At 58.3% G+C, this 18,538-nt stretch overlaps 1 protein-coding gene across 12 annotated transcripts in view; it reads right to left on the reverse strand.

Annotated features, from left to right (window-relative positions):
• The window catches only part of PTPRF (protein tyrosine phosphatase receptor type F), an 81,683-nt gene that overhangs the window by 27,165 nt on the left and 35,980 nt on the right, over positions 1-18,538 (reverse strand). For 7 of the 12 annotated variants that reach the window (XM_036347748.1, XM_036347756.1, XM_036347750.1 and 4 more), the window contains exons 7-12: positions 13,089-13,199; positions 9,445-9,456; positions 3,730-3,999; positions 1,704-2,285; positions 1,304-1,440; positions 724-868 (exon numbers count right to left, since the gene is read on the reverse strand). In XM_036347748.1, the coding sequence (XP_036203641.1) occupies positions 724-868; positions 1,304-1,440; positions 1,704-2,285; positions 3,730-3,999; positions 9,445-9,456; positions 13,089-13,199 (1,257 nt within the window). The remainder of the gene's footprint in view (positions 1-723; positions 869-1,303; positions 1,441-1,703; positions 2,286-3,729; positions 4,000-9,444; positions 9,457-13,088; positions 13,200-18,538) is intronic. The other 5 variants (XM_036347758.1, XM_036347759.1, XM_036347754.1 and 2 more) reach the window with 1 other exon arrangement.

An 18,538-nucleotide genomic window follows, 5' to 3' on the forward strand; every position in this document is an offset into this window, starting at 1 on the left:
TCCCAATCCTAAGAACAGCTTTACAGACCCAATCACAGGGGCACAGACTCAATGACAAACACCTGCAGGACTGCAGTCAGGTGGTCAGATGGGGTAACACGCCCGCTCACGGAATCAGTCGCACTCATGCGGGAGTACAGCAATACACACGCCACAGTTATCACAAACAGCCTTGCGGTTGGTTCCACACATATGGCCACGTGATCGCAGTGCAGGCACATGGACATGCTCAGTCACATGGTCCCATTCTCACAGGTGTGCCCTGTGTCCAATTGGCTTGGCAGGACTGCATGGCCCACACATACTCATGGTGGGGGCATGAGGGCGGGAATATGGGTGAGGAGGAGATGAAATGTGGGGCTACAGGGAGGGAGATGGCTGGTCTGGCCACAGCGAGTGTAGTGGTCCCACCACTGAGGATGCCTAGCCAGCTGGTGTGACCATCGCAGAGGCGGGTGGAGGAAGGAGATGAGTCACAGACACAGAACTTACCTGGGTGGGGCGAGGGGGCGTGGTAGGGGCAGAAGTCAGGCAGGAAGCAATGAGTGCAGTAGCCACCTGGACACAGACTAGAGGGCACTTACCTGTCCCTCTCTATGAAGCCTAGACCAGAGTCCAGTCCAGGGCCCAGCTGACCTGACCGCCTGCCTGGTCAAGGGGGAGTGTGTGTGTGTGTGTGTCCCAGCCCAGCTGCAGCACGCAGCAGTCTCAGAAGACACTTACTGGACTGTGCCGTGCGGGCCTCAATGGTGGGGGTGAAGACGCCCAACCCCATCTCAGAACGGGCGGCCAGCTGGAAGTGGTACAGCGTGTCGGGCTTCAAGTCCTCTAGGGTGTAGGAGGAGGTAGGATCGAAGGTCACCTTGTGCTGGAAGAGCAGGGAGCACTCACTGACCGCTCTGACCTTCAAGGTCACGCAGAGGCTGTTCCCCAACATGGGTGCAGCTAACCCCTCTGGAGCCAGTGTGGCTCCGGTGCTGGCTCCATGCCACATGGCCACCTGGACCACACAAGGGCCACGTGGGCAGGGGAACACCTGGGACATGTAGCCCCAGGGGAGATTTAGGCTCTGCCAGTGTCACGTGGGCCACACAGCCTGGGACACTCAAGGACAGATCTAATGACTTTGCCCCCAGCACAGGGTGACGAAGACTAAGAAGCATAAAGGCCTCATAAGCCACAGAGGCCCAAGGAGGACCCCAGGGGTTACACCATTCTAGAAAGGCCTGCCCGGGTAAGCCCACCACAGACCCCCAGGGACCAGAAGCCCTCCTCCCTCCTCCTGTCCTTGCGAGGCGCTCACCTGCTGGCCTTCATCCTCTGCTGCCCAGTACACCAGCTCATACTTGATGATCCGCTCCTGCGGGGGCAGCAGCCATGAGAGCTGGATCCTGGTGTCGGACTCCACCTCGGCCTGGAAGTCCGTGGGCTGGGCAGGCACTGCAACACCCCATGCCAGGCACCATCAGCTTCACTGGTACCCCCGAGGGCAGGGCACCGGGGAAGGAGCAGGGGAAGGCAGATCTGTACCCCCCACACCCTTATCCTGCATTCCAAGGGACCATGCATGTGTGGAATACAGGCCCTCATCCTCCCTGAACCCCAAGTACACAGTCTGTGGAAGGAGGTGCCACCACAGCCTTGCCCACCCCCCGACCCTTGCTCTGCCAGGGCCTTCCAGCCAGCATGCTGCCCCCACCTACCTCCTTGCTGTGTCTTGACCTGGATGGTGGGGCTGGGGGGGCCATCGCCCACAGCGGTGAAGGCCAGTACGCGCAGGCTGTAGGTGATGCCAGGCAGCAGGCTGCCCACAGTGGTGAGGAGCCCCTCGTCGGTGTTGTGCTTATGCCAGGCGCTCAGGGGGCGGCGGGAGTCCGGAGTATAGTAGACGCGGTACCCCCGCACGAGGCCATTGGGCTCCTCAGGGGGCTCCCACTGCACCAGCATGGTGCTGGCGCTCAGCATGCGCGCCTGCACTCGGCGCGGCGGGCTGGAGGGCGCCTGCTCTCCCGTCCGCGCCCGCACTGCTTCACTCGGCGGCCCTCGCCCGATGCTGTTCACCGCCAGCACACGGAAGGCGTATTCTGAGAAGGGGCTGAGGCCGCCAATGCTGTAGCGAGTAGTGGCCACACCGTCCACCTCCTGGAAGGGGCCCTCCGTGCCCGATGCACGGTACTGAATGCCATAGTAGGACACGGGCTCTGAGTTCCCAGAGTCCCAGGTGAGGGTGACGCTGGTGGCCGTTGTCTCTGTCACCACAAGGTCAATTGGAGGGTTCGGCAAAGCTGGGGACAAAGCGGGAGGCTCAGGGTTACCCGAGGTCATGACCTCAGGGGCCCACCCTGCTCTCGGGGGTCATCTAACCAAAGTGTAGTTGACCCCCACAGCCCACCCTGAAGAACGGCCTGGAATGTCTGCAGTGACCTCGGAGGGCACCAAGCGGGGACGGTGCTGGCAGTGCCTCCAGGGGCCTGGGGTCCTCTGGTGTCGAGGCACGTCACTTCCGGGGCTCCCTGGATCCTCACCTCAGCCCCTGTGACTCCTCTGACAATCAGACCCAGACGAGACGTTGCCTGCGCGGGTCCCATGCAGATGGGAGGCACACAGGCTGGGGGGTAGGGACCTGCTTCTGCAGCTGGCCTGGGCTCACCTGTTGGTCCCTATGCATAACAGGCTGGGGAGGGGGAGATCTTTCCTCAGGGAGTAGCCCTGGGCTTTAGAAAGAGTGATGGGCTGTTGGCCCCACAGGCGCAGTGACTTGGCTAACATTAAAGATAGAGAAGTTCCAGGCCCACAGTCAACATTCAACAAATTATTATTGTGTGTCAGGCACTAAGCTAGGGCCAAGGGCACGTGTCACAAAGACAGGTTCCTGCTTCCATGGAGTTTAAAGTTCCAGTGCGAGAGCCGCAATCAACACGTTGAGGATGACTCTGGTATGTGCAAGGACAGAAGAGAGCAAGGTGCTCGATGGGGAAAAAAATCCAGGGAATCTCCTTAGATGGGGTGACCAGGGAAGGTCTCACAGGGCTAAGACCCAGGGAGCAAGATGGAGCCAGCGACGGCCAGGGGTGGGCAGCAGCGAGGAGGCTGCAGTGGGGATCCCTGGTCTTCATCCTAAAAGCCGTGGGGAGACACTGGAAGGCTTTCTCTCTTTCTTTAAAGGGAGCGGCATGATCCTGCTGTACATGTTACACGGATCACTCAGGCTGCAGAGGGAGGGGGAGGGCCAGAGGGGCAGAGTGGAGGCCGGGCGCGCCGAGGGGTCTGCTATATACGAGAGCCTGTTCCAGGGCTCCCGGGAGCCAACACCCTCCTTGGCTGCTATTTATCTTACTTCACATCCTTCTTGCTGAGAGGCTGGGAAACCCAGGTCTGGCGCTACGCAGGGTTAGAAGGGCTTGCTGTGGAGTCAGACCTCCCAGGGTTCAAGTGGCTGCTCCATTATTACTCTGTGGACCCTGCATCTCCATTTCTTCACTTGTAAAAGGGGATGATGAGAGGATCTACCCCCCAGGGTGACACTGAGACTGAATAATGTAATCTGTACTTCCCAGCCTGGCGTCTGCCCTCAGGACTCAGGACCAGTTAGCCATTATTATTAAGACTATTAACAAAACCCCTCCCTCCACTATTGAGGGCCAGGAGGACCCCAGGGCCGATGCACCCCGGAGAGAGCAATGACGTGGTCTGGCCCGGCCCCACAGCAGCGTGCACCCTGGCACTCACCTTTCACTGTGACCTGGGCCACGGCCTCAATCATACCCAGCGAGGAGATGGCCACACAGGTGTAGTTGGCGGAACGCACGACATTGTTGAGCTCGAGCACGTTGCGGCCAACTGGCATCTCGTCTTCCTTGGTGAGTTCCTCGGCCCCCATCATCCACTTCACGTAGGGCATGGGTGCGCCCACGGCGACGCATGTCAGGTTCACGCTGCCGCCCGGCATCACCTCCTGGCTAGTGGGAGGGATGGAGAAACGAGGAGCCACACGGCGCACTGCGGGAGGAGGAGAGAGGCACTCACAGGCTGGGCAGGAGACGCAGGAGGATGGAAGGGCAGGGGCCCCTCATCCAGGCAGCCCCTCTTGTTCAGAGCCAATCCCACCTCAGAGATAGGAGGGGCGGAGTCCCTGGGCCCTGGCTTACCACCTCCCACCCCACTTTCAGGCTAGACGCAGCACCTACACTCAGGGACTGTCTGGAACACGAGAGATTCCGCAACCAAGCTCTTATTTTACAGCCTAGGAAACTGAGGCCCAGAAGAGTCCATCTGCCCAGGGCCATATAGGGACTCAGCGCAAAGGCCAGGTCTATTCAAGGCCACAATCCAGGTCACCTTCCAGTGCCTGCCCCTACCTGCTCCTCACCCCCCACGCCCCACCAAGGGTCTCGAGAGGGGCGAGTGGGGCACTAGTGAGAGAAGTCCAGGCACCCTAAGGTAGAGGGCCTGGAGCATGGCTGGAGCAGGGCAGAGGGTCAGTCTGGGAGTGACACGGCCACCTTCTCTGGAGTCACTGCCTCCACCTCCAAGCCCAAGGGGAAGAGACGAAGGTAGTGGCATGCCACCTGCTGGGACCTCAGCCATGCTCAAGGCACAGCCGAGGAACCCAATGGGAGGGGCTGCCCCTCAGGAGGGTCTGGGCAGGGGCAAAGGGTCGGACAGGGCCAGGGACGTGGTCCACGGGCAGGATGGGCATGATGATGGCAGTAACATGATGAGGGTGCCGAGCAGACGGCTTTCCACGCCAATGAACAGGACCTCAAGGGGGAGGGTGGCTGTGTCTGGCCACAGCCTCCAGCCTTGGGCTCCGCAGATCAGAAGCTGCTCTGAGCTTCTCAGTCCAAGGTGCAGCCCAGTGACCTCCCCGCCCCCAAACTGCAAGCTTGGCACAGACATTCGGAACATGCAGAGGGGGAAGGCAGGCAAGACCTAGCCATGGGCAGGCATGCTTGGCACGCAGACGGGTCATGCAGCTGGTGGCAGAGGCTAGGGTGTGTCCTTCCTGGGCACCCCTGCAGACAGGGCTGGAGAAGGCAGGCAGCAAGGCTAAATGACCAGAGGGCACCACTGAGAGTTCGGGTCTCAGAGGACCCTTGCTGGGGAGTCCAGGCATGCAAGACCATGGTGCCCCACCAGGAGCACCTCCACTATGGGTTTCAGGCTCTGCTGCTTGCACAGCCTAGAGCCACAGAATCAGAGCTGGAAACAAATGCAGAGACCACCCGGTCCAACCTCTGACTTCCCTGAACAGGGTCAAGCTGCGGCCCAGGGACCAGATGCCCAGTAAATAGATCACTGTGCCCTATTGCCGCCTAAAATATCTTTCAGACCCACTAATTTCTCTCCAAATCCCCGGCAACTGGTATCCCAAGGTCTAAGCCACCACCATCTCTCCCTGGATTGCTGCCTCGGGTTCCTCATTGTTCTCCTGCCTTGTCGTCCCCCAGGCCCCCTCCCATAATTGGCCCTCCAACCAACAGTTGGCACAAATCTGCTCACATCACTTCCCCGTTAAAAAATTCCTGCATGGGTCCCCAATGACTCCTCAGCTCAGATTAACAGAACCCTACCTTACCCAGCCCCGGCCTCGCCTCCATCTACACCACCTCACTCTGAGGCCTCCAGACAACAGAAACACTGCCAGTCGCCTGAGCGGGCCAGGAACGACCAATGTCACGGGCTTGCTCACTTCCCTGTGTCCCCAGGCTCACTGGGGTCTCAGCATGTCTCATAGACATATACCATTCTACCTTCTAGAACTGGCATCCTCATTTCCTTCAGGGGAACCAACCCGTTCTTGCCATATGGGGCATGTGACCCAGACCTGGCTAACAACATGCAGCCTTTAGACTTTTGCAAAAATGATTAGAAGAGCGAACTTCCTTCTCTACTATGGTGGCTAAGCTTAGGGGACCAGGGACCATATTTCACAGGATGAGAGGACCTGCTTGTGAACTAACGGAGGGGAGCAGAGCTAAGAGACAAGGCAGGCAAAGGCCCACCCAAACGTTCAATGCCTGGATCCAGTCCTGCCTGACGCCAAATCTACTACATTTTTCTGTCTGGTAAGGCTAGCAAGTTTCCTTGTTGTGATTAAGCTCATATAAGTGGGTTTCTGCCATCTGTCCTAAAGCTGGGAGTCTACACCGAATGACAGCAGCAGGTCGCAGGAAGAGCAGGTCTGTGTGGTAGAGAACAGGCGGACCCCGGAGCTTGGCTGGCAAGAGGAAGCCTCGACCCAGCTCCCTTTGCATACACTCCACAGACGGCACAAAGGTGAGGTCAGGAGGCATGGAAAGGAGCAGTGGGCAGCTGGTGGTGCGGGCACCCCTTGCCCTCTGGAGCTAGGCCTGAGGAGCAGGCCAGGGGAGCAGAGACGCAGGCAGGTCTGTGTGCAGGCCAGGCCCAGGCCTGTAGAGGGTCCAGCACAGCACAGGGGGCAGTTTTAACTGACCAAATCTTCTCTACTCTCAGCCAGGGGCTGCCTCATCTCCTCTTCGCTCATGCATTTCAGGGAAGGGAGACCGCTCTGGAGCACCTGCCATGTGCCAAAGGTCTCCATGGCTATCACCTTCCAATTACAGACAAGGGGACTGGCTTAAGGCTGATATTTAGCCCCAGCCGGCTTTCTCAGTGGTGAGAGCCTCGGCCCTCGGACCAAAGGGTCCTGGGTTCGATTCCCAGTCAAGGGTGCATACCTCGGTTGCAGGCTCGATTCCTGACCCTCTCTCCCCCACCCCCCACCCCCATACTCCCACCCTTCCTCCTCCCTTTCTTCCACTCTCTCTAATCATCAGTTGGAAAATATCCTCGAGTGAGGATTTTTAAAAAGTCTGATACTTTAGTGACATGCCCGAGTTTACCCAGGTACTAGGTTGGTCTGCCTGGTGGAAAATGCATGCCCTTCTGAGCCCAGGCTGACAGGGCTGAAAAGAGACACCTGGTGACTCCAGAGAGAAGCTTCTGAAGCGTGCTGGTTTCTGGGTTAGCCAAGGCTCTCCAGGCGGCACATGGGTGGGACGTAGAGAGCCTGTGCCACGTGCGAGCGCTTGGCTGCAAGCTTGACCCCCGTCAGTGGCAGAATCTTGGGGTCTGGTCCGATCCCTGACTATAAGAACAAAGAGCCCCAGGAAAAGGAAGTAGGTCCTTGATCAATCAACCCTGGGTTCCAACCTAAGCAGCACGGAAAGCTGACTGGACTTTATCCCCCATGTCCCCGGAGGACAAGGTATTCTGCTCCACTGTCACCCCTTGCAGCAGGCAAGGGCCTCCAGCCCAGACGTTCCTGGGTGTGCGAACCTTGATGCTTTCACAAGGACACTGCGCTTCAGCCACATGGCAAGAGAGGCGAGAGACAACCTGCTGGGGTCGCCAGTGCCCGTGGGGCCGTGCATCCTGGACCTGCTTAGACAACCATCCCCATTCCCACAGCCCAGAGGGGCTGGCGCCTCACTACAGCAGCCCCGCTGTCATTCCTCCTGCTCTCAGACACGAGGCCTCCAAAAGGAACAGGACTCACCCTGGACTCGGTCTTTGACAGAAGTGACAGTAGGGAAGGAAAACCCAGAGCTGGGAAAAATGCACTCAGGGTCTAATCTTGAGCTCCAACAACGCCGGTCCCTTACTGTTCCCCGTGCATCCTGAGTGCTGACATTTTACAGACAGTTTCCAAAACAGGGCCCTGCCATTTCTGGATTATATTTTAGCTGTAACTTTTAAGTCTAATTATTTGCGCTGACAACCCCTCTAATGGGGCGGGGCGGCACCCGGAGACACCAGCATTCAGTGGAGTGACAGCCTAATAGCAGGGGGAGGCCGCCCCGCAATCTGCATTCACGCGCGGAAATTTCTCTGATGAAAATAACACAACATTAAGGAGGGGATAAAGGGGCAGGATCCACTGTATCAAGATAAAATAACTCTTTAATAAATAACCTTGTGGCTGCCGCAGAGCAGTAATTAAATGCCGGCACACTCGGCGCACAGTTTTAAGTAAAGCTGGAAAAATGTAAGATGTAATTATCAGCGCCAAACAAATTACCAGCCCAGCAAATCCCCCCGGAATATTTAGAAACTCACTTCTGCCTTCCTGTTAAATATTTGTGTCCGTGCTTATTTTTGGTGGGACCACGGAGGGGGAGGGGGAGGGACCAGGGACCAGGAGGGCGGGGGAGAGGGGCGTACAGGGAGGCGGCTGCAGGCTGCGCCATCTCTGCTGATGGCTGTTTTCTGACTGCACGGGCAGATCGCCCGGTCAGCGAAATGGTGTAACCCAGATGCCCCAGAGCTCAGGAGTGCATATGGCTGGATGCTCAGGGCTGATATCTGAGCTGAGGCTGCAGCCCTCCTCTCAACTGGCTCCCTCTCCCTCATGGAGGAAACTCAAGCCACAGAGATGATTCCAAGGGGACCAGGTGGCCCAGCTCAGCTCCTTGGGGTTCAGCCCAAAGCCCTGCGGACAGGTGGGCCTCCTCTACCACTCAGACCACTGGGCACAGAAAGAACCGCCAGCCCCTGCGGGTGGGCTGAGAACAGCCCATGTGAGCCTGCTCTGGGAAGGGCTGGAGCGGAGTCTCCAGGAAGCCCTTTCCAACCTGTGGCTGGGACAGGGCCTCTTCAGGGCTCCCAAGTGGGCCTCAGAGTTGCAAGAGATCATTCGAGGTGTAACCCAGTGTGGGGCTGAGGAAATGGGAGCTGCCTGGCAGGCTCGGGCAGAGAGAGGGGCCTGGGGCAGGTGGGAAGCTTTTCGTTTGGCTCTGGCCAGGGAGGAAAGAGACCAGAGTATACCATGTGCCACCCATGTGGGAATTACGGGCATCTAGTGGGCCTGAGACAGCCACGGACACGAAGCTCAGGAGGCACGCCAGGGCTGTTGCTCTACTGAGTCTTGCTGGGCCAGGACAGGGCACACGCTGCAGGACTTCTGTCCTGCGCTGCATGGTTTTGAGAGGGTGAGCTCCTTCCAGATGAGCCTTTTCCCTTTGTCTTCCCAAGGGTTTCAGCTGAGTTCAGGCAAACGTGGAGTTAAGTGACTGGAAGGCCCACAGGTCCACATAGAGCACCTCAGCTCATAACTCCCACAACCACACCTGAATTTCACCTGGAACAGACAGCTGGCTTAGCCCGGGCAAAAGGTGAAGTGCAGCTTCGTGCCATGCACCAGACTCGCCCAACCCTGTAGGGTAGCCCAACTAAAGGAACATGCAGACACAAGGTTTATCAGGGACCCAAGCGGCAGGAACATGCGGGGCAGGGGGATCTGCCCACCCACCCCTGGTCCTGCCCGCCTGTCGGCCCAAACAATAGACAGCAGAGCCCGACTGGCGGGCAGGCCAGGCTGGAGCGAGCCCGAGGGAGCTGGCCGTGCCCGCTGGTCCCTACAGACGGGAGCATCCCATCGACGGGAGAACTGTAGATGGATAAGAAGTGAAAAGGACCAACCTTCTCGCTGATCTGAGAGATGAGAGTTTGGGTTGATGGCAGAGTGCGATGAGGATGAGGAGGGAATAAAAAAAAGACAAGGAGAAACACAGAGAGAGTAAAAACAGGCCAACCTTCATCTGCCCACACAGCACGGAAACGAGACAAGACTCTTGTGCCCCACGCACACGCACGTGCACACAGGTGCGCGCGGACCACGCCGCTCACGAAAGACTCAGGACTCATGGAGGACACAGTGGATAGGGCTGAGTCCCCTGGCAGGGGCTGGGACGCCAAGGGCGGGACCGGGAGGGGTGGAAGTGGGGCACAGAACGGCCCCCATGCCTCACGCACACCCCATGGCTTGGACAGACCCAGAGAGCTGGGCTCTGGAGTCAGGGCCCCCCCAGCCCACAAACCCACGAAGCACACGAGCCGCCAGCATCCCGCCACCTTGAGGAAGCCCCACGCTGCACAGCACTAGTGTGAGGAGCTGGTCTGGGCACCTGTGGGGAGAAAGGCTGCGAAGACATCGCCCTGTTTAGAGACCGTTGTGACCTAGTGGCCAGCTCCCTGCAGAGAAGGGGAAAGTCAAGGGCAAGTAGGGCAGGCTCTGCAGAGGGTGTGGCCTTGCCCTGGCTCCTGGCAGCTGTACGTCCTGAGAGCTGGAGGAGAGAAACGCTGTGGATGGAAGGAAAGAGTGAGTCACTCGGGAAAGTCAGACGGTGAGGGAGAGAGGCTGGCCCACCAGGCATGCCTGGGCCCGAGAGACTGTGGGTGGCGCTGCGGGCAACTACAAGCAAAGTCAGAGTAACTGGATGACGCATCCTTCCCCCACCGGTGCTATCCTGACAGCAGCCGTGGCTACTGACTGCCAAGCATTTCCTGCGTGCCTGGTGACACGCTGGGAACTTTACACTCGCTGTCCCATTAAATGCAGCAACCGCAGGGCCTCAGAGAGGCAGTGGGAGCCCTGAGAGTCTGGGGGAGAAGAGGCAGGAAGTGAGGTAGACACTGAAGCCAAACTGGAGGAGGAGACATGCCCTCGAGCTTAGTGGACAAGAGATGGATGGAGATGACTGCCCATGGGAGGCCGTCCATGCAGCGCCGTTCTCACCCGCAGGGGTTCCCCCAGGCAACACTGGGCGAGGCCTGGAGACATTCTGAATTGTCATGACGAGGGGCTATTACGGGCATCTAGTGGGCCTGAGATGCCGCTAAACACCTGACAACATTGCATAGGACAGCCCTGCACAACTGAGGGTGATCCAGCCCGAAACGTCAATAGTGCCCAAGCTGAGAAACCCTGGGAGGGAGTCGCACCGATCTGGATGCTGAGGTTTAGGTACTGATGGCTGGTGCCCCCGGCCTGGAGGGTAACAGGGAGCCGCTCTGCTGGGCGGCGGGGGCGAGTGGATGCAGACCAGCAGGCAGGCCAGCACTGGGGTTCAGGACACAGAGCTGGTGGCTAGCACAACGGGAGCTTCCCTAGAGGAGCTGGGGCAGAAAGCAGGGGCTCTGCCAGGACTGAGATGAGGATGGGAGAGAGACCCGAGGAAGGGCCTGAGGAGCAGGGCTGTCCTGCTGTCTTCAGTCTGGAAGGGAGGGCCTGTCCTGGGGCTGTAGAGCAGGCCGCTCCCGGCAAAGCAGGGCAAGCGCAGGTTCAGGTGGGGCCTGGGGACAGAGACTTAGGACTGGCCCTGAGATACCAGAGCTCACTGGAATGCGTGTGTGACAGAGAGACGCAGAGACAACCAAAGCCAGGTTGAAACAGCCTGTTTTAGGGTCCCACGCCAAATGAGGCTAGAACTAAAGGAACTCACATGCCCTGCCCAAAAGGCTTATGGCAGTGGGCCAAGAAGGCAATTCCAAAAGACCTGGTGGGGGTAGGGGTAGAGGTAGGGGTAGGGAATGGGCCATGGCAAGAGCCAGTCAGGGTTCTGCCTGAGTCCAGCATGGACGGACAGCGGGGGGGCCCTGCAGACAGGGAAGCTCCAAGGGGCTGAGGGTCAGAGCTCCCTGGTCAGCGCTCAAGCTGCTGGCTGGGGCAGTCACACTCAGGTCATCCAAAGAGACCCACTGCCCTTTCTCAGGGCTGAGGCCAGTGTGATGGTGACTTCAGAGAAAGCTGCCCCCTCCCCACCCCGATGGCAATGCAGGGTCCATCCACCATGGGTCTAGGTCCCCTCCTGCCTTTGTACAGCCTCTGGCAGCTCTGCCCCCAAGAAATGCTTGGTCAGGACCACCGGGCACATGGAAAGGTCCAGGTGGAAGCAGACGGGTCTTTGACAAGGAAGGTTCTTTCCAGCTGCTTGTCTCTCAGAGGGGACTTGTCAGGCCCCTGCACGCCTGCCAGAACCTCCGTCTGGAGCAGTGTAGGGGGAAGGCTGTGCTATTTACAACCCTCCTCTTGGCCTGTGGGGTGGCTTTGGTGCTCCAGGTCTCCCTGCTCTAATGCCGTTCCTTAAGGCAGGTCCTGGGATGGCCCAGGTGAGCCTCAAGGAGCAGCACACCTGACAAGGGAGCCAGCGCGGACCTCCCATCCCACGCCAACTCCAGTGAAGCATAATATGCCCATCACCAAAGGGGCTGGTAGCCCGTAGTCTGTCAGTAACCGGTGCCCTGACATGGAGCAGCCCTTCCGTAAGGACACAGGTGGTCTTTGCCCTGTCTGACCTTGTGACCCCCAAAGAGTGGGACAGGCCACTGCCATCGCCCCACCCCATGCCTGGCCCTGGGTGGATAGGTGGACAGCCCTCGTGAGGCTGCATTGAGCACTTGGTGTGCTGAAACCATCACCGTGAGGAAACCCCATCCACTTTCCTTTACAATCCCCAAGGGAGCTGGTTTCACTTTTAATGCTGCCCATCTGTGCAGGAGGCTAAAGGAGAGGACGGTGGGAGAGACGAGGGGTTCCCAGGGCCCCTCCTGGGCATAAATGCACACCAGACTCAGCATGTTCATGGGAAGCAGCAGGTGGCCAGCTTAATTGCCCGAGGGCTGTGAGCACAGCAGAAACTGGACACTCCAAACCGTCCCCAGGCCTCTCCGCTGGGTATCTGGACTTGGGGAAATGCACAAGCCTCTCGGTCCCAGCAAGGAACACCTGGGACACGGCCATCACCTGCAGGGCTGCCTCGGCCTGACCCCCACACAAGGGCCCTGGCTGGTAACAGTACAGCTGGCTTCCCCTCCAGGAAGGCTCCAGGCAGGCCTGGCCAGACGGCAGGCACACCTGGCCTGGAGCCCACCCTGCATGGGGGGAAGGGAGAAGGGCAGACTCTAGGAAGACTAGGCAGATTAGTGTGCACGTTTACACACTAATGTGTGTGGCTGCACACACACTCATACACACACACACACACACACACGTCTGCTCGGAAGGCTCTGGACTCCCATGGGGCTCTGGGCCCATGTGCAGGACCTATAAGAGATACAAATGCTCCCAAGAGCGGCTGCTTCCCAAAGGGCCTGCAGGGAAGACAGACAGAGTGGTGGTGGACACTGTGAGCTTGTTCAGTGGGCGCTGCTGCTGCTGCTGTGACAGCTGCAGAAAGAGGCGGGAAGGAGGAGACTGGGCTCGGCAGCCCCCATGTGTCCACAGCCAGCAGAGGCAGCTCAGCTCCTTGGAGACAGGGCCCGCACTGCAATGCCCGAGTCCTTACCTCGCACATACAGGTTGGCGGGGGCCGAGTAGCGTGTGCCTGCAGAGTTGGTCGCCACACACTCGTACTTGCCTTGGTCTGACTCCTCGCTGCTCTCAATCTGCAAGGCACCTGCGGGGACATAAAGACAAGGGTCAGGCCTGGAACATGGGAGGAGTCTTGACAGCATTTGTGGCTTGTGTTGATCAGATGCTGCAGACATCGGGGCCACACCCCAAGTCAGTGCTGCTTTCAGGAAGTTCTCCCTGACTAGCCCAGTGGTCTCCTGGCTGGAACCAAGGGTTGTAGTCTGAAGCACAATCCTGCCCCACCCATCGGCTCTGCCAGGGGCTCTACTGCCAGCCACTGAGTGTCCACTACCCTCCAGCCAATACTGAAGCCTGTCTGCCAGGGAGCATCCCCATTAATGCTCCCGGCTGTGCCAGGCCACGCAGCCAGGCGTGGGAGGGAACAGCCTGCAGACCTGCTGGCCTAGGATGTGCAGGCATGCAATGCCCTCACCGGGCAAGAGCCTGGGAATCTGCCACCCACTAGAATCCCACAGGAAGGGGCTTGCCCTGAGGGCCTGGTGTCCAGCTGCCTCTGCTCACAGCACCCATCCTCCCCTCCCACCCCACCCCCTCCCACTGGCCCCACCCATTCCGGCTCCTCTCCTCAGCCTGGTCCCACTAAAGTGCTTCGACCCACCACGGCTCCTGCATAATTCAGGAGGCTAATGGAGGCTGTAGCTCCCACCCGGGCCGGCGCCCTGAGGGGCTGCTCTGGCCGCAGACGGACAGACAGGAGCCAGGACTGGGGGGGCACAGAGGGTGGAGGAAACTTGGGCTTGGGGCCCATCCTGGTAGGTCCAGGTGGAGGAGCCCAACACAAGGGTGGTGGTGGGAGAGTGAAACCACATGACTTGGCCACGCCCCCAGTCCTGGCAATAAACACTTGAGAAAGCTGCCGGTGAGAGCACACTGGGCAAACTGTCTGACGGTAACTCCCTGAGGCACAGGTAACACCGCTTCCCTGGAACAAGCCGACAGATGATCACACCCACAGAGGACAGTCCAACGGACAGTGAATAACCCCACAGGACACAGCCTGACAGAAAACCACCGCCTGCACACGACAGCCAGGGTGACCCTAACAGCCTGCCCCTCCCAGGGTCCAGGCCGGCTGACGGTCATACCCACAGAGGACACAGACAGAACTTGTGGACCCCAACTGACTGGTCTGGACAGGAGCCACAGGAAGAGGTCCAAGCCACGCTCTCACAGCCCAGGCCCCCGGGGAGGACCCAAGCTGCAGCCCCTTTACTGCCTGACGTCCCTCTCCCACCACCCAGACCCAGGGCAGCAGGAGGGGCTGGGAGCTTGGGAGCTTGGGAGCTGGAGATGGGAGAAGGGGCTTCCCAGGCTCAGTCCTGATGCAGGCAAAGGGCTGGCCTGCTCGGCGGTCCTGGCTTCAGTGGGCATCGGGGAGCGTGAGGGCCCGGGGTCCATGCCAAACACCCTTCTCCTGTGAGAGCAGCCCAACGGGCACCCAGTAGGTGATGTTCATGGGATGGATGGACGCTGTTACAGAAAATGTTCATTCAAACAGGTGGGGTTGGCAGGGGGGCTGCACTAAGTTCAGCTCAGCTGGGGCGGGAGGGGTGCCAGGCAGGAACAGGAAGCAGTGCCTGGGTGAGAGCCCTGCTGGGAGAGGAGGCTCCCCTGCGCTGAGAGCCAGGACTGTCCAGGGGACCCACACAGACCCTGAGCCTATCTGTACACAGAAACCCCCAAATCTGGAACCAACCTCCATAGCGTGGCAGCGGCTCTTCCCAGCCCCAACTTCAGTCCTGAGACCACCCTGGCCCTGAACTCCGAGGGACTAGATGTGCCCAAGGACACTTGTGAGGTGGGAAGAAAATGATGTAAATACAGGATAGAAGCAACCACTTTGCAGGGTGTCCGCTCTGTGCCAGACGCTGCCCAAATCCTTATCCTCTCCTCTGATTCTCACAGTCCCGTGAGGTGGGGCCTTGGCCCTGATTTAAAGAGGAGGACACAGACTTCTGAGAGAACAATCGCTTTTCTGAAGGTAACATAGGTGGTGAGTCACACTTGAACCCGAATCTTTTAGTCCAGAGCCTGAGCTTTGAACCCTTGGGCTCCTGCAGGAACGGAGCCAGGGGTTAACAGGTCAGGGGTCTAGTCACACAGGACCTGTATTTCTCAGCTGTCACCCCACCACCTACACTACCATCTTCACTGCCTGTTCCTCCTGTGTGTGCTGGGCTGAGGCACTTACGGGCTGGCCCTCCTTTCACCATGGGGCCAGGATGTTAAAGGGAGTTCAGTAATAATGGAGGGACCCAAGACAAAGGAGGTTCTTGGGAGGAAAGGAAAGGCCTCGTCATGCTCCCCCACCTCACAGGAAGGCCCTCCCTCTGGGCCAGCCGTGAGGACCAGGGCTTGGCTTCACGGCAGGAGCCCTTCTGTGGGGCTGGCCTGGGAGGCCAGGCCGCAGGGCTTGCCGTCCCCCAGGTGGGGCTCAGCTGTCTTCACAATCAGACTTGCAATGGATGAGTCCACAGGAGGGAATGACCAAGTGTGGATGTGTGTGGCGGCCGGTGGTGCTGAGGGGCCAGAGCTGGAGATGAGGTCAGGATGGGGATGGGGGAGGTGACGGACGGGACGGGACGGGATGGAGTGGTGGTGACGCAGTGGCGAGGCGTGGTGTGGCGTGGCGAGATGCACGGACAGCATTCTTACCTCTAATTGGTGAACCACCTGGCGAGGTAATTTGAATGCAAATAAGATCAGAGAGAAGCATTAGTACAGAAGGAAGGAAAGCCACAAAAAGCCAAATCAGATAAAATAAAACGCGAGAAAGGGCCTTATATACACGGAGAAACTGAGGCCTGAGTCAGGCTGACGCAGGTCATGTGTGTGCAAGCACCAGAGCTGTGTGGGTGAAGCTGTGTCCCCCGCGTCACTGGCACTGCTCTGAGGAGTGGGGGAGTGGGGTGGGGGTGGCAGGGCTGGGGGTGATGGGCATCAGGATGGTGAGTCGGGGTTCCTGCAGACCCCACTGGCTGAGGCCAACGGAGGGGGGAGGTGAAGAAAAGCGGTAGCAGCTCCACCCCGCAGGGTCACCCAAATCCACAGGTGGGGTAGATCTCAAAACAAAGCACTTACCAAAACAAACCCGGGCATTTAAGCAGACAGAAGGGCAAAAAGGAGGGCTCACCATAGGTGATCACCAGGTCTCCCTGAACAAACACCAGCTCACCCTGCCGCCAGTCCAGGTGAGCTTACAACCTAGCGGCAGACCCTGTAAAGCCCACTCATCCCTCTACAAACTCAGTGGCTATTGAGCTTCTCCCCGACCTGACTGGCGAGAGCCAGAGGCCAGACCTGCCCTGTGTCTGTTCAGTGCTTCGTAATCCTGGGAGCAGTAGCCAAGTGCTCACCCTCCAAATGCCCAATGCAGGGCTAGTGTGAGGTCTGAGCAGGCTCTCTTCCCAACGGGGCCTCCTCTGAGGCTGTGCACAGCCCCCTTCTCCCCCATCCTGAGGAGCAAGGAGCCAGGGGTGGGCCCAGGCCCAACACTGCCTCCCCTGCTCGTCTCTGTCCACTTCTGGGGGAGGGAAGTGCCCAGAGACAAAACTGATCACTATCCCATGGACCTGATGACACACACCCCGAGGAGTTATCATCCATCACCCGCCCAGGGGGACTTATTCCATCTCCACAGAGGAATGAGTTAACAGAGGCTGAGAAAAACCAGTGACCTGCCCAAAGCTCAAGGTCACATAGCTTTTGAGTGAAGTGGCAGGAATGGACTTAGTTTGTCTGGCTCAGGGCCCTCCTGCGAACACAGAGGCTAGGGAGAAGGCAAAGGCAGCTATCGGGACCTGGCGTGTGTGGGGGGGGGGAGGGGGGGGCGGGGCGGTGCAGAGATTGTCTAGAAAGAGCCATCGTCATAATGACCCTCCAAACTCGGACCACGGACCTTCACTGTCCCCCAAACCCTGGCAGGGGTCCACAAGGTCAGAGTAATTTTCATAAGACTAAGAAATTATTTGCCTTTTTCACTCTTGCTCTCTCATAAACATGCGGTGGAGTTTTCCAGAGGCTCCACGATGTGCGATATCGCAACCGACCGAACACAGAAGCAGACGTGATAATCCAGCCGTCCTCTAGTAAGCCCAAAATTAAAGAAGATCTGTAAGAGTGTACAACAATGCTGCTCTCTTCTCACTAAACCTTTTGTTTGAGAAAATATGATTATTTTTCATTAAATTTATATTGTTTATCTTAACATGTAATGGGGTTTTAAGTTATTTTAAAGTAGATTAACAAATACTTAAATCTTCTCAGTCTTATTATCTAATATGGCAAATACTGATAGATAAAACCCACACAAACAAAAGCTCTTTGAGGTCTTCTGATATTTACAATCAGCGGTCCTGAGATCAAAAAGTTGACAACCGCTGACCTACGCCTGCAGTCCAGCCTGACCTGGGAGGGGTGGCCGTGTAAACGGTCCAGTCTGGGACCCCTAGCTCCTGGCCTCAGCTCTTCTAAAACCCAACTTGCATCCTGGCCGGGTGGCTCAGATGGTTGGAGCATCGTCCTGTACACCAAAGGGTTGTGGATTTGATTCCCGGTCAGGGCACATACCCAGGTTGCAGATTTGCTCCTTAGTCGGGGTGTGTGAGGGAGGCAAATTGATCGATGTGTCTCTCTCACATTGATGGTTCTCCTTCTCCCTTCCTTTCTCTAAAATCAAATTCAAAAATTAAAAAAGGAATTAAAACCTAGCCTGCGGTGTGATCAGTCTCTGGACATCTCAGAACAGCCATTTTTCCGTTAAACTGAAATAAGAATTTGCCTTTTCCATTTGACAAGGTGGCTGTGGGAGACTAGAGGGAACCTGGGAGTCAGGACTGCCCGGGAGCTGCCAGTGTGCCCACCAAAGGGCAACTGTGACCACGAGCCCACAGTATGTCCTCCTGGCACACTTGGAGGATGGATGGCAGGGCAGAATGGGGGGACAGGCTGGGGCTGGCCAGCAGAGAGTGTGTGTGGGGGCGGGCTCAGGCCCACTCCAATCTGGGGTCTGTGGGCTTCCTCCGGCAGCCATACCCTGGCATCTCAGTCTCAGCTCGGTGCTGGGGGGTGTGGAAGGAGACGGCTCTCTGAGTGAGCTGGCGGACATGTATGTTATTGTTGTCCTCGATGCGCAAACCATGACAGGATGGCGGCTCACACACTCAGGCCACCGGGATGAGTGGAGCACAGGATGCCCTTTGGGGCTCTGTCCAGGCACAGCAAGTGGCCAACAGCTCCTCTCAGAGCCCCATGTGGGAGGTGAGTCCCCACTCACTGCCCCGGAGACACCGCCTGCTCCTGACTCGATTGCCACTCTCTCTGAGCCTGTCCCATTCCTGCTGGGCCCACTCTGGCTCCCAA

Source organism: Myotis myotis, unplaced genomic scaffold (genome assembly GCF_014108235.1).
Source record: "Myotis myotis isolate mMyoMyo1 unplaced genomic scaffold, mMyoMyo1.p scaffold_m19_p_2, whole genome shotgun sequence".
In the NCBI taxonomy this organism is placed as follows: Eukaryota; Metazoa; Chordata; class Mammalia; order Chiroptera; family Vespertilionidae; genus Myotis; species Myotis myotis.